Here is a 14588-nt window from a genome sequence, read left to right as displayed (position 1 = left end):
AAAACTATTACTTGTTCTGATTTACTGATTAATGGAAAAAAGAATACCCCGTCTTGTTTTTTTACATATATGTAGAGTTCTCTCTGTCTTCTCTATACACTGAAAATTATTTCTTTCCTCATAGGTCTTTACTTTCCAAGCCTTTGGCTATGTTTATTACTGTACTCTGAACAGTGTAATTGACAAGACAGAAACTTGTCCTCTAAAGACAAAGACCAGCAAACTTTCCTTTTGATAAAGCCTTCCCAACGTAACAGGCATGACATTCACCACATGGACACCTCTCCATCAAAAGTAATAAAATTGAAAGCCCCAAAACCACAAGAAAAAAAAGATCAAACCACAAAACACAGCAGAAAAGACTCCCAAACAAACATACAGATCAAACACCCAACTAAAAAAAAAAAATAACTGACCTCACACCATCGGAGTTTCTATACCCTGAAAAGGGATAATAGCCAGAAATTCCGTGAGGTCTATTTGAGACTTTGCTATTGTCAATCTCTTACTCTTACATGGAAGGAATTAAAATAATCCACTCGGGGTGGACTTCAAAATGCTAATGTAGGTAATTTTAAAATGGCCGCTCAACAGCAGTCAGATGGTAGCCACTTTTGGATCCTGATTCTTCGCTTACAACCAGTACTAATGCCCTTGACTTCTGATCTATTACAGCGCAAGTGAAAGGAGAATCAGGCTGCTCATTTCTACTGTCCAAGGCTAGATTCAACCTTGTGACCTGGTGAAAGGCTTCATCTCCCCTTCCTAATCCCATGAGCCATTCAAGCCTCCTGATAATGATTCTTTGGCGATATTACTGCAAAGATAATTTATAAAAAAAAAATGACCCGAGTTTAGGAAAACAACCCTGAAATAGCAATGGACAAACCCGCAAATTCCTGAAATGCAGGACAAGTGGCAAACGTGAGACTTTTCCATTTGTATCTCAGTTGCATAATTTAATCATTTAAATGTGGGAAGTTCTGATTCACCGAACACAGGGGGAAATTGATAAACAAGTGACCAAAAGCTAAGTTCTTTATTGTGCAACCAAAGCAAAGAGGACCAAAGACAGTATGTTTTGTGTGTGTCTATGATACAGGAAAAACAAGAATAAGTTTTAAAACATTGAATGATCCAAAATTAGAAATTAAAACCAAGAACAGTCTTGGCTACTGTGTTGACTGGTAATTAGGGATAGAATATAAATGAGGTGGCATGGAACAAAGAAGGTAACAGTGCACTTTTAATAAACCAATTTCATCCATATCTCCACTGATTTGCAATTTAACAGTCATATCAGGAAAACCTAATTTCTTTACCTAGACAAGATGTTTTAAAAAACATGACTAATTCATTCTCATTAATATCAATTTAGATGGCATTTTAAAAAAGTAATTTGTAATATCTGTGCAACAGGTTAAATGTTTGCATTCTAAAACTCAAGATGCTGATCACTATACAGTCCAGAGCACCCGAAAATTAACTGACGACGGCTGGATTTACCCTATAGCTTTTGAAACATAAGGCGTGATACTTAAAATGTAATGCTATGTACTTGATTTACTCTCAGACACACTGTACTAAAATATCTCAGACTGTCACCGTTTTGTGGCATTCTAGAGAATTATTCCTTTGTTTAAAATGGAGAATAAAACATACATTGCCATAGCATACTTTATTTGTCTTTGCAAGGTAATACTGATTAAAAGATACACTAAAAGAAAACATCACAACAAACACAAAATGGCATAGTATGCTTTCTAGTCTTTATGGAATACGAACGAGACTTCCTTTTTCTAAATGCGAGCGCAATCATTTTGACAAACACAGAAACACTTGCAAATAAAAGGATCAGCTCCAGCTACAAATTAAAACTCAATTGCTACCGTTAAAACTGCTAGAGCCCATTGCCTTAGGTCCCGATTCAGAAAGACACTTCAGTACCTGTCTCACTATGCATAAGAACAGTCCCAATTCCATGCACTGGGATTATTCCCCTCTTAGAGTTACACATGTCCTTAAGTACCTTCCTGAATCAGGGCCTTAAGCAGAAGGTTGGTTGGTTGGTTTCATTAGTGGGCCACCTGGAAAGCTCCTTTTGGGGTGGGTCTATCACAATCCTTTAAAGCCACAGTAATGGCCATAAATCATACAGAATTTTCATACCTGCTAGGATTAGACACTCAAAAAATCCCAAACCCATAAACCTTAAAAAAAAAAAAAAAAGAACTTTATAAATATCAGGTATTTACACGAGAGAACGTCTTTTAATGAGAAGTGTTTTTACACGCTGATGAAATATACAAGCAATGAAAAGGTACACTGACAATGACTAAAAACAAAAAGTATAAAATATATTACAGGTCCACCGAAAACAATTCACATGGAAGAAAAAAACAACTGACACAATAGAAACTTTCTTTTAAAAAATAGAAGATATTTCACAAAAGCTTGAACATGTTTATTTTATGTTAGTACTAAAAATCAAGGAAAAAAGCTTCATATATTCTTATCACAAAAATATTTACCAGCCACTTTTTTTATTTTCATGTTATGATTATCTGGCTATGCAGGGATAGAGCTTTGAAAACTGTATTCTGACTACAGAAATCATTCCAGTAGGTCTCCTTAGATTACAGTTACTGCAATTTACATATTTCTCCTCTCTTTTAACACCTTAATGCAAAGGCTCAGGAGAGAATAAAAACAAATCAAAAAGGACAGAGGAGATATCTTTATTTACAACATTTGTCATTGCTGCTGCCGATCTGCAAGAGCGGGAGCTGTATCGTTAACTATTTAACCCTCGGTATCACTCTGTGAGAGTTTCCTTCAGTAAGTGAAAGCCAGTGACAGAACATACTAAAATCTAAACCACTGGGGCTCACGCACAGTTTGGAAAAAACAACAGTCCAGAACGGACAGTGTATTTTTGTTCCTGATTCATTCAGGAGTCAATCCATAAAACCTGATGACGGATGATGAGGCAGAAGCACAATAAATCCATCTACCAAGGAGTCAGGGCAGAAGTGCTGAAGTGACTGTATGACTTAAATTCACCGCGAAGACTTCAGTGTGCTCTGTGCTTCCGCTTCTTATGTTTTTTATCTTTCTTTTTGCTGGCACACTTAGAACAGAACCATTGCATTTCTTCTGGGGGTGCAGCCGTAATTCCAACACAAAGCCTATAAATTTGACAAAAAACCCACAAGGTCTCAGTAAATCAACATGTTACTTTTCTTTCTTATCCATACAGGATGAACTTTTCAGATAGGAAACAGAATCTGACTAACTTTTTTAGCCCCAAACCTCACAGCTTGGAAATTTAAACCTTCTTGTTTTGAAGCAATGAATTTCTTAGAATGCCACTTAGATAAGAAACTTTTTTTTTTTTTGTAAAATAATAAGAGACGTCTACTGCTTTTGGGTGTAATAGGCCAGATTTTAAAAGATGCCACATCATTGTTTAAATGATTTGTGGAAAAGCCTTTTGATTTTGTTTAGCTGTCTCAAAAAAATACCTATAAAGTGATTCACTTAAAAAAAAAAAAAAAGAGAATGTGTTTCAAAATGTGTTTTTTTCATATAATAAGCCCATAACTTGAAACTTTATAGCTATGTTCATGGTGTTTACAGTCCTGTTGTTCTTAGAGTACGTACCTGTATCTGATATTATAACACTTTCAAAACTATTAGTACTGGTTTTAGCAGAACATTTTCCTATGAGTTCTAATGGAAACAAACAAAGAAGAAACTTGGGCACCCTTACAACGTAAAATTTACTTTTGCAAACTTCCAAAGTAACAAAGATAAAAGTAAAATCTTCCAAATTACTAGTTTAAATGAAAAGGAACTGCCCAAATACAATTCTAGCTTTTTGTGACTAACCAGGTGGTTTCTAGGACAGCAGCAAGGTGTGAAAGAATGGCACAAAAGAAGAGGTTACAACAACTTACCAGTGATACCAATCATCACAGTCATCACAGCCTATCATTGGACTGCCATCATCAGCTTTGTTGCAGCCAGGACAGATCCAGATCTGGTTACCCCATTCATCTCGGATCTGGTATAAAAAGGAAGGAAAAAGTTGATTCTTTTTAATGTCAAGTAAGCAAACGTAACTGATTTTCTTAAAGTTACATTTCCTGTTTATCAGTCAAAGCTATCTAATGTTCACTCTACTCCTGGAAAGTATACCTAAGAATACTCTACCGACAAGTGCTTGGCAATACCATTCTAATTGATTTTGCTATACTGGGTTCAGATGGTAAAAAGAAACACAGTTTTACACTGCTCTGTAAACCAGTAAAGCCAGTTAAACCACTTGACCCAAGAGAATAGTCATTCACTTATAGCAATCATCATGGCTTAACAGGACAGATTCTTAGCTGTTGATACCCTCCCAGTGATCTGAAGACTGATTTCTTTTTTAATTTTACACTGCTTATGGATAGAACCATGGTAGCCCCTTGCATAAGATAATAGTCTTACATGTATGTAATAAATACAGTGCAACGTGCATATATTGCCTTATTACTTATTAGCCAAACTCAACTAGCTGATAAGATCAAGGATATAAAAAAGTTGTTACTGAGTAACTTTCCATTCCTTTTATGACACTGATGTCACAGTACAATTTACTAAAGGGTAAATGCAATGAGAAAGGCAGATCATTTACAATATTAAGCAATTGTTTACTAAATTCATCTCATTCAATGCCTTATGATGGATTTTTTGGGGGTATTATTTCCAGTTTAAACCACATTACAATTTTTAAATTTCAAGATTGTTTCATTAAATAGGTCTTTTGTATTGTTTGGTAAAATCTAAACATTCACAAAACCAATTTAATAAAATGCAATTTAATAATAATAAGTTCATATGCAACTGTCAGAGGATCTACACTGATTTAATCACTTCTTTTACTTAAAAGTATTTAGAACAGGACTTCATGTATTTTCCTTTCAATATTTGCTAGAACACATGGTCATATATCTTGTATAGTACAGAGAATAACTTTTCTTGTTACTTTTAATGTCATCCTTATAAACCTCTTGCAGGTAAGTAGGTTAAAAACAACAAAGGGTATTAAAAAGAAAAACTAAGCACATTTTGGTCTGTAAATCTCAGATCACCATCCAAGGAAATCAGTGAAAATGCACAAAGGCTGCATTCAGTTTATAATTCATGACTGACATCTCTTAGCTTCTAGGGAAGCCCTGTAGTTTTTTGTCATTCAAAACTAGATTGCAGAAAGCACAGGAAAATATGATGCAGGGCGCTATTCTACACTGACAGGGAGCTGGAGTTTGGTTTGAATGATCTTGGATTGTAATGATCATTCAGCTCTATGTATCAAATCTTACTCTGCAAAGTCATTTCGTGTTGGTGCAAAAATGTTTGCTCCTCATGTAAACTGACTGTTGGGACTTTTGGATGTTAGGGTCACACAAAATATTTTCTCTGAAGGAATCAAAGCTAAGAAAGAATCACACACCAGCACTCGGCTGCAAACAAACAATGCTACAGCCTACGGGAATGCAGATTACAACCAATTATAACCTGGCTGACCAGTCTTGGCAATAAAATGCCTAGCAAAAGTAACACTGCCCTTCCACGATAGGCACTAATTCTTTGTAGGTGTCTAATCTGGGAAGTTCACTGTTTTCTTATATGAATCACCACTGCGATCACCTAGTCTGACCTCCTGTATAATACAGGCCATAAGATTTCTCTGAATTAATTTCTGGTTGAACTAGGACACACCTTTTAAGAAAACACCCAATCTTGATTTAATAATTGCCAGTGATGGAGAAATCACCACAACCTTTGATAAGTTATTCCAATGGTTAAATACTCTCACTGTTAATAATTTGCACCTTATTTCTAGTCTGAATTTGTCTATTGTCAACCTCTATCCACTGGATCTTGTTATATTTTTGTCTGCTACATTGAAGAGCCCTCTATTATCATATCCATGTAGGTACTTCTAGATTGTGATCAATCTCCTCTTTGTTAAATTAAAAAGATTAATCCCCTTGAGTCTTGCACTATAAAGTATGTTGGCTAATCCTTCAATCATTCTCGTGGCTCTTCTCTGAACCCTTTCCAATTATCAACATCTTTCTTGACCTGTGGACACCAGAACTGGACACAATATTCCAGTAGCCTAATACAGAGGTAATATAATCTCCCTACTCCTACCTGATATTCCCATTTATACATCCAAGGATCACTTTAGCTCTTTTTGTCACAGCATTGCACTGGGTGCTTATGTTCAGCTGATTATTCACCATGACTTCAGAGTCAGCACTTCCCAGAATAGAGTCCTCCATCATGTAAGTGCAACCAACATTCTTTGTTACCTCGGGCGGCTCCTGGTCAGTGGCGCAGCGGGGGTGCTAAGGCAGGCTTCCTGACTGTCCTGGCACCGCGGACTGCGCTGAGCCCCGGAAGCGGCCAGCAACAGGTCTGTCTCCTAGGCGGAGGCGCGCAAGCGGCTCTGTGTGGCTCTCGCCCGCAGGCACTGCCCCCCCCCCCCAGCTCCCATTGGTCAAGTGCGGAGCCGCTGCTTAGGGCGGGAGCAGTGCGCGGAGCCCCGTGGGCCCCCCACCTAGGAGCCGGACCTGCTGCTGGCCGCTTCCGGGGCACAGTGCGGTGTCAGAACAGGTAGGGACTAGCCTGCCTTGGGCAGCACCACCGATGGGACTTTTAATGGCCAGGCCGGCGGTGCTGACCAGAGCCACCGCGATCCAGTGCCTTACATTCCTGGGTTGCGACCCACAGGTTGAAAACCACTGCAATAGTGTATAGCCAAGAACTGATCCCTGCGGGACCCCACTAGAAACATGCCCACTTAATGATTCTCTGTTTACAATTACATTTTGAGACCTATCCATTAGCCATTTTTTAATCCATTTAATGTGTGTCATTTTGCACCGTTTTAGTTTCTTAATCAAAATGTCATGCAGTACCAAGTCAAATGCTGTGCAGAAGTCTATGTATGTTACATCAGAACTATTACCTTTTTCAACCAAGTCTGTAATCTCATCAAAAAAGATATCAAATTAGTTTGACAAGATCTATTTCCCACAAGCGTATGTTGACTGGTTAATCATATTATCCTCTTTTACTTCTTTATTAAACTGAGTCACGTATCAGCTGTTCCATTATTTTGCTTATGATCAATGTCAGGCTGACAGGCCCATAACATCCTGGGTTATCCCGTTTAATATTGATGCAACATTAGCTTTCTTACAGGCTTCTGGAATTTCCCCAGTGTTCCAAGACTTAATGAAAATCAACATTAACAGTCTAGAGAGCTCCTTGGCCAGCTCTTTAAAATTCTTGAATACAAGTTATCTGGACCTGCTGATTTCAAAATATTTAACTTTAGTAGCTCTGTTTAACATCCTCCTTAGTTACTGTTGGAATGGAAAGTATTTGATCATCTGATATGACTATACTATCTGGCTTTTCCCAAACAGAAATATTTATTGAACATTTCTGCCTTTTCTGCATTATTATTTAAAATTCTGCCATTTCCATCTATTAATGGACTATTACTGTTGTTAGGATTTCTTTTGTTCCTAGTATACTTGGGCAACTCCTTAATGTCTTTAACAATGCTGGCCATAGTTTTTTCCTTGAGTCCTTTTGCTTCCCTTATAAATTTTCTACAATTCCTAGCTTCTGATTTATAGTCATTACTATCAACTTCTCATTTCTTCCATTTGTTATATATATATTTTTAATATCTGATTTCACTACCCCCTAAGCCAGGTTAGTTTTTTTAACATTCTTTCTTGATAGTGGCTTTTGAGCATCTAGTAAAATGTTCTTAAGCAGTTGCCAATTATTCAAATTTTTCTGATTGTAATGGGAACACTCTAAGGAACATCCAAGTTTTAACCCCACCTGAGATATGGCAAGCTCACAGCACATGGTGGATTGGCTACAAGCTATATGCAGGAAGTGTGCAGAACTTCAGAGTTGCACAAGTATCTGCAACCTTGGTACACCGATAAAAAAAATTAGTAAATAATAGTGTACTGCACAAATTGAAAATTACTGCTAAGTGCTAATTCTAACTTCTGCTATGTGAGGGGCTCTTTTCCTCATTGAAGGCTAGATCTATGGCAAGAATTAAAAAAGAATCTGAAAGATCTCAAAGAGAAAAATATTCATGCTCAGACAACTAGAAAATATCCAAATGGAACTGTAGTAGACGTTCCAGAAGAGAGACAACCTTTGGCTGAGAATAAGCATAAGAAATTTCTGTACAAACAATTTTTTGAATAAGTTATCAACCCCTGAAAATAGGTGCATAAAGAGAAGGGGCTGTATACATGTGACTACTACATAATACTGTATTAGCACGGTACCTTTACTTTGAAAATGTAAAGTCGTCATGAAGAAGAATTCTCAAAAGATTGATCTCAATAGCATTAAGACACACATTGAAGTATATCACATACCACGTAGGTACTGACAGTCTCCGTCACCACACTTCTGACCGGCGCTTTGGAGCCTCCTGCTGCAGAGACCGCAGGAGAAGGTGGTGGAATTAGAGCAGGCGAGATGATAGCTTGTGGAGGAGGAGGAGCTGGAGCAGGAGGAGGGGTCACGTGGACAGGAGCTGGTAGTGGGGATGGCACGGGTGGTGGTGTTTTGGGCCGATTCACAGGAGTAGATGGTTTAGCCTCCGGGGCTGACACCACTTTGCTGATGACTCTGCCAGACAAAAAAGACAGACACAGACGAGTTGATGTAAAACAGTAAAATGTTATTGGCTAAATATAAGAAAATACAAAATAGACAATTCACTTTGCCTTTCAAAAAGCAAAAAGGTTGCTTCAGCACAGCATTAGGACAGTTTTCATTGCACATCGCTGCCTATCAAAGAGGTTGAAATAGACGGCCATTACAAACTGAACTTCAGTGCAGGACACAACCACAACTGCTCTGTAGCTCACTGTATAGAAATACTCTCTATGGCTTTACAGAAACTAAGCTCGCTACAGAAATTGAGATTCCCAGTTAGTGGGAAACATTAGAAAGGGAAGTTAATCAGCTGTGGGCAGCACTAATTTTAATCTTCAAGCTGAGGGACAATACCACTCTCTAGGAGTCTACATTAGAGGTTCTACAAATATTTGAAAATTTGGTATTTCTTTTTTCAAATGTTTATAGAATGAGTGCTGGTTTTAGTCAAGATAAATAAATGAGACCCACACAATATTCTTAGCGGCTAGCATTTACTGCTACCTTCTTTAGTAGTTGAAGTAGTAGACAGGATGTGGCTCTAATAAATATACACTAGGCAACAATCTTGCAGAGGCAGGGGGGATGGACTAGATCAGGGGTAGGCAACCTATGGCACGGGTGCCGAAGGCGGCATGCGAGCTGATTTTCAGTGGCACTCACACTGCCCGGGTCCTGGCCACCAGTCTGGGGGGGCTCTGCATTTTAATTTAGTTTTAAATGAAGCTTCTTAAACATTTTAAAAGCCTTATTTACTTTACATACAACAATAGTTTAGTTATATATTATAGACTTATAGAAAGAGACCTTCTAAAAATGTTAAAATGTATTACTGGCACGCGAAACCTTAAATTAGAGTGAATAAATGAAGACTCAGCACACCACTTCTGAAAGGTTGCCGACCCCTGGACTAGATAATCTGATTATTATTGAGTAAAACTTGATTATAATGCTCTAGGAGTGCACGACACTTTACAGAAAGACTAAAGACAAGGTTGCTGGTGTAAGAATCTTACAACCTACGTTAGAAACAAAGTAACGTTGAAACAGAAAGATGGTATCATGAAAGGGAGAGGGGTGGTTCACGCAAAAAAGGTTACAAGACTGCTTGTTTTCACAAGGGCACATCTTGTTAGAACATTTCTTTAATTAATTTGTACTTTGCAAGGTTAGTATGGGAATGTGGGCCACTGCTGGAGAGACTGTGCAAAGAAGTAGGTTTTGAATAAAGAAGGTCACATGGCATATAGGATCAAGGTGAGCATTTCAGGAATAGGGGGAAGCAAGGGAAAACGGAAAGGAGATGCTTGTGAGTGAATACAAGAGGGTCACGTAAAGGGAAGTAGAATCAGAGCAGGGCGGTGGCTGGAGACAAGAGACAAAGGGTGAAATCCTGGCCCTATTGAAGTCAAGGGGAGTTTTGTCATTGACGTCAACGGGCCTACAATTTCAACAAAAATGCAGACAAGTCAGAGCTGAGTACAGCCTCAAACTCATCAGGGGGAGCGACTCCTGCACTAATTTCCACAGTAATAGCGATAGGAAATGATGGTAGATCATCACCTGATCACCGGCACAAACAGAGACAAAAAGTAGCGACAATGAAAATCTCTCTTTCTAGGAAATACGTTGTTAAAAAATACTTAGCATCCCACACTTAAACATTTTCATTAAAAGGGGATAAAGCATTCTTTAATGTCACAACTGATTCCTGTTGACAAGAATGCCCTAAGAGTACACTGCTGCTATTCTCCTGGGATAGTCAAAATGCAGTGTGGCTAGGACTGGGGCCATGTCTGCATTCAGCGCATAATCTAAGTTAAATTGTACAAAAGATATGAAAGTGTAAAAAAATTAATGCTATGCTGAGGTATTAAAATAAAAAGATGCATTGTTCTTCTATTGAGATAGCCTATTTGCAATACTAAATTCTTGCAATCACCATGACAAGAATCATAGTAAAAATATATATATAGCTCACAAAACTAGTTTTGATATAATTAATTACCATACCAACTATATTATCATTTCTGCCTGCCAAGGCCTAAACGTGAGAGGCAATAAAAAAAGGACAACCAAAGAGGAGAAACATTAGAAAACTAGCAACGGGGTAATGACGTGGGATTAATTCCTCCAGCATCAGTACTATTGTTTACAGCTTCAGCCTCATGACTGCATTTCTGATGTAAACAACCTGACAATAATAAAAATGAGATGAGAGACAGAGGGCGAATCAACGCAGAAGATAAATTATTTGGCACAGCAAAAGTTCTTTGGATAGTCCAGTGGAACATCTTTATCCTTCCTTTTGTAGATCTTTTTTTACAGTCATATTAAAAGCTCTTCAGGGCACCACCTTTGCTCTAATCTGTTCTATATAGGTTTTTATATGAGGCTCATCACCATAGTATCTAAGACTCTTCCAGTGGTGCATTAGCAGCATGACTGCACATCTGTCCTGTGTTGTTTGTTCTCTCATCTCTCCCATAAGGGAGAAGCACCTGCAGTGGAGCGTCTTATTTTGGTAAGGTTTTTATTATTATTATAAATATATCTGTTGCTATGTGTTTATATTAGAGAAGGCAAGGTCAAAGAAATGCACCTTACGCTTGAGTGGAAAGTGATGAGGTTGTTGTGATGGTTCTTAGGTCTTGGGGAAGTTCATTCCACAGTCTCATACCACCCCTGGAGAAAGTTCTGTCTTTGGCCTTGTCCAGAGAAGTAAATGGGTTGCATTTGAAAATGGGTGAGCTAACATGATTTTAAATACAGCTTTGCATCTAACAGAGACAAAGTTTAGCCACTTTTAATAAATGCATTAGCTGGTCATGGTCAGCCTTACTTAAAATTGTGTTAGCTCACCTGTTTCCAAACAATGTATTTCCCTAGTGTACACAAAGCCAGGCCATGACCCTGAATGGGGCCGTAAGAACTACTATAATAAAACTAAGTAAAAATAATACTGCAGAAACTCAGTACATGCGTATGTGAGGAACAAACCAACACAACTTAAAATATTCACTGATGAGTGCCAAATATTAATCAATTTACTTCTTTATTTGAAGTGGGTCATTAGAACATGTACATAGTACAAGACTGGCCTATTTGTCATGGCACAAGTGCTCAGGTATTACATAGGAGAGCGGCATTCTGGAGCACAGTCGGGCTTACCACTCCCTTGGGCTAATGAAGTTCAGAGGCAGAAGAGAAATGAATTGTTTAGGCTTATGCCACTTGAAGAGATCATAAGGTAATTTCAGAGAGGGTGGAGAGCCTTGTCCTCCTATATGAAGACAGGGTTGCATAAGTGGCAATATGTAGGTAGGGAGAACGCAGGGTAAAACGGCAGCCCCAGGACCTTAATATTACTTCAGACTTATATAGAACCATGAACACAAAGATCTCAAAACACTTTATAAATGAGGGCAAGAATGATCAGCCCCATTTTACAGGTGAGGAAGAGGTTTGCTAGGGTCACACAGCAAATTAGCGGCACAGACCAGAATCAAAGCCAGTCCTCCTGGTCGTCAGTTCTGTGCTCTTAGACGCTAGATCACACATTAGGCCATCATAATTTGGAAGAAGATAATATTTTACTTTAATGTGTTTACCACATAATTCCAAATAAAGTAGGACTTAATAAACTAAAATGTATCCTTAGTTTCACTTACTCCCAGAAAACTGGGACAGGATTAAATTATTTAAATTTAAATGATTTTTAGCGGGACCCAGACAAAAACTAACATCAGCCAAGTGAACAAAAAATGCCTAGAGCCTTGAGATCGGAGTTATGCTTCTCTGTGGGCTGCTCTCCTGGCAACATGTCATCACAATTATTTTCTATATTAAAAGATAACAATCAATTGTTAAAGGTCTTATGCAAATGGCTGCACCAGAATTAAGAAGTGTGAGAAAACCCTTCGACTAGATGTGGTAATGGGAGTCTACATCAACCACATAAATATAAAGTAAAAACTATCATCACTCCCTTCCCCAAAGAAAGCAGAATTATTGTAGAGACTTTGTAGTACAGCTGGTTTTACCCAAGTTTAAATATCCTTTCAACTCTTTTTTATGCCAGCAGGAAATATATTTCTTACAAAATGTCATAATGTATTTATAATGGAATGGAATACACGTATTTATAACTAATACTATAATGTACTTAAAATATGCAGTGGAATCCTTTTATAAAGGTAGATTTGGTCAATCCCCACTTTGATCATTGCTTTGGACTGATCAGTACATTCAGATCACAAAACTAAACTTCCCAAACCAGACATGTGCACAGAAGCAAAGTGTTGATCTTGCAAACACAGAGCAAGTTCTACCAGGCTTTTTAATGCCAAGGCAGGTTGGTCAGGTTATAATTGGCTCTAACTGTCACAAGCTGTAACATGCTGCATCTGGAACAGAGTAAGACTCAAAGGTGTGAAATAATTTCCTATCTCTAGAAGTAATTGATTGGATTTCAATCTGTTCCTTACAGATGAAAGCCCCATTGACTGATTAGTATAAACACAGGGCAAACCAAAAGGAAATGGCTTTTAAAAGTATGATTTGAACCACAGATTGCTCTAAGTTCCGATCACAAAAAATGTCATTGTACTAAGAGATATAATAGTCTAGTCAGAAATCACAGTCTGATGATCTTTGTTTTTTATAGAGGGTACGGTTCCAAACATGCAGTCCCCTCAAAAACCCTGTCTAAACTATGGGTAATATTTTCAAAAATCCTAAATGACTTAGGAACTTAATTCCCATTTTCAAATGTGACGTAGGAACATAAGGTCTTGCCTATAAGGGAAAGTTGGGCCACTTTTAACTATATCGGTATAGTATCCTATATATTGATACATCTAACAAAGTCCCTTCCTAGAGAAATGCACATCTAAATATATTTTGAGAGCTTGGACACAAAAAACTGTAGAATAAAAGTGTTTTCAAATAAGCAAATATTTCCATTTGTCTCTTCTCTCCGTGTATGTCTACACTGCAATTAAACACCCGCGGCTGGCCTGTATCAGCTGACTTGGGCTCGTGGGGCTCAGACCACAAGGCTGTTCAATTGCGGTGCAGTCGTTTGAGCTTGTGCTGGAGTGCAGGTTCTGGGACCCCGCAAGCTGGGGCATCTACACTGCAACTAAACAGCTCCACAGCCCAAGCCCTGTGAGCCCAAGTCAGCTGACTCCAATCCCTGTTGCTTTCCCTTGTTTTAGCAAATATGCCCAGAGACTATGCTCAGGAACATCTTACAAGTTTGTGGAAGGGAACAGTCCTGCTCCACCATCTATAATGGGAATCAAAATAGGGCTTTAAGTACCTACAGCTATCAGAAAGTGATCCTACGGCAACACAGGGCTCGTCTACCTTTATAGTGCAGCTGCGCTGCTGTAGCGCATAGTGAAGATGCTACTTATGTCAACGGGAGAGCTTCTCCTGTTGGCCTAGATAGTCCATCTTCCCGAGAGGCGGTAGCTATGTCAGCAAGAGAAGCTCTCCCGTCACCTCAGCGCTGTCTAAACTGGGGCTTAAGTCGATATAACTGCATCGCTCAAGGGTATGGATTTTCTGCACGCCTAGGGTGACCAGACAGCAAATGTGAAAAATCAGGACAGGGGGTGGGGGGGCAATAGGAGTCTATAAGAAAAAGACCCAAAAATTGGGACTGTCCCTATAAAATCGGGACATTTGGTCACCCTACGCTAGCCTGAGCGACATAGTTATACCGACATAAAGTCTGGAGTGTAGACCAGGGTGCAGAAAGGCCTCCTCTTGAATAATGACTATTATTTCCACCTTTGTCACTGGCTCCTACCTAT

At 38.6% G+C, this 14588-nt stretch overlaps 1 protein-coding gene across 1 annotated transcript in view; it reads right to left on the bottom strand.

Annotated features, from left to right (window-relative positions):
- Positions 1 to 1246: 1246 nt before the first annotated feature.
- The window catches only part of TAF3 (TATA-box binding protein associated factor 3), a 148064-nt gene continuing 134722 nt past the window's right edge, over positions 1247 to 14588 (bottom strand). Inside the window, exons 5-7 of the mRNA XM_065411969.1 lie at positions 8481 to 8736; positions 3960 to 4066; positions 1247 to 3188 (exon numbers count right to left, since the gene is read on the bottom strand). Coding sequence (XP_065268041.1) covers positions 3074 to 3188; positions 3960 to 4066; positions 8481 to 8736 — 478 coding nt within the window. The 3' untranslated portion in view covers positions 1247 to 3073. The remainder of the gene's footprint in view (positions 3189 to 3959; positions 4067 to 8480; positions 8737 to 14588) is intronic.

This window comes from Emys orbicularis, chromosome 1 (assembly GCF_028017835.1).
Source record: "Emys orbicularis isolate rEmyOrb1 chromosome 1, rEmyOrb1.hap1, whole genome shotgun sequence".
Taxonomy (NCBI): Eukaryota; Metazoa; Chordata; order Testudines; family Emydidae; genus Emys; species Emys orbicularis.
The sequence above is the reverse complement of the archived record's forward strand: the minus strand, read 5'-3'. Positions and strand labels throughout refer to the sequence as shown.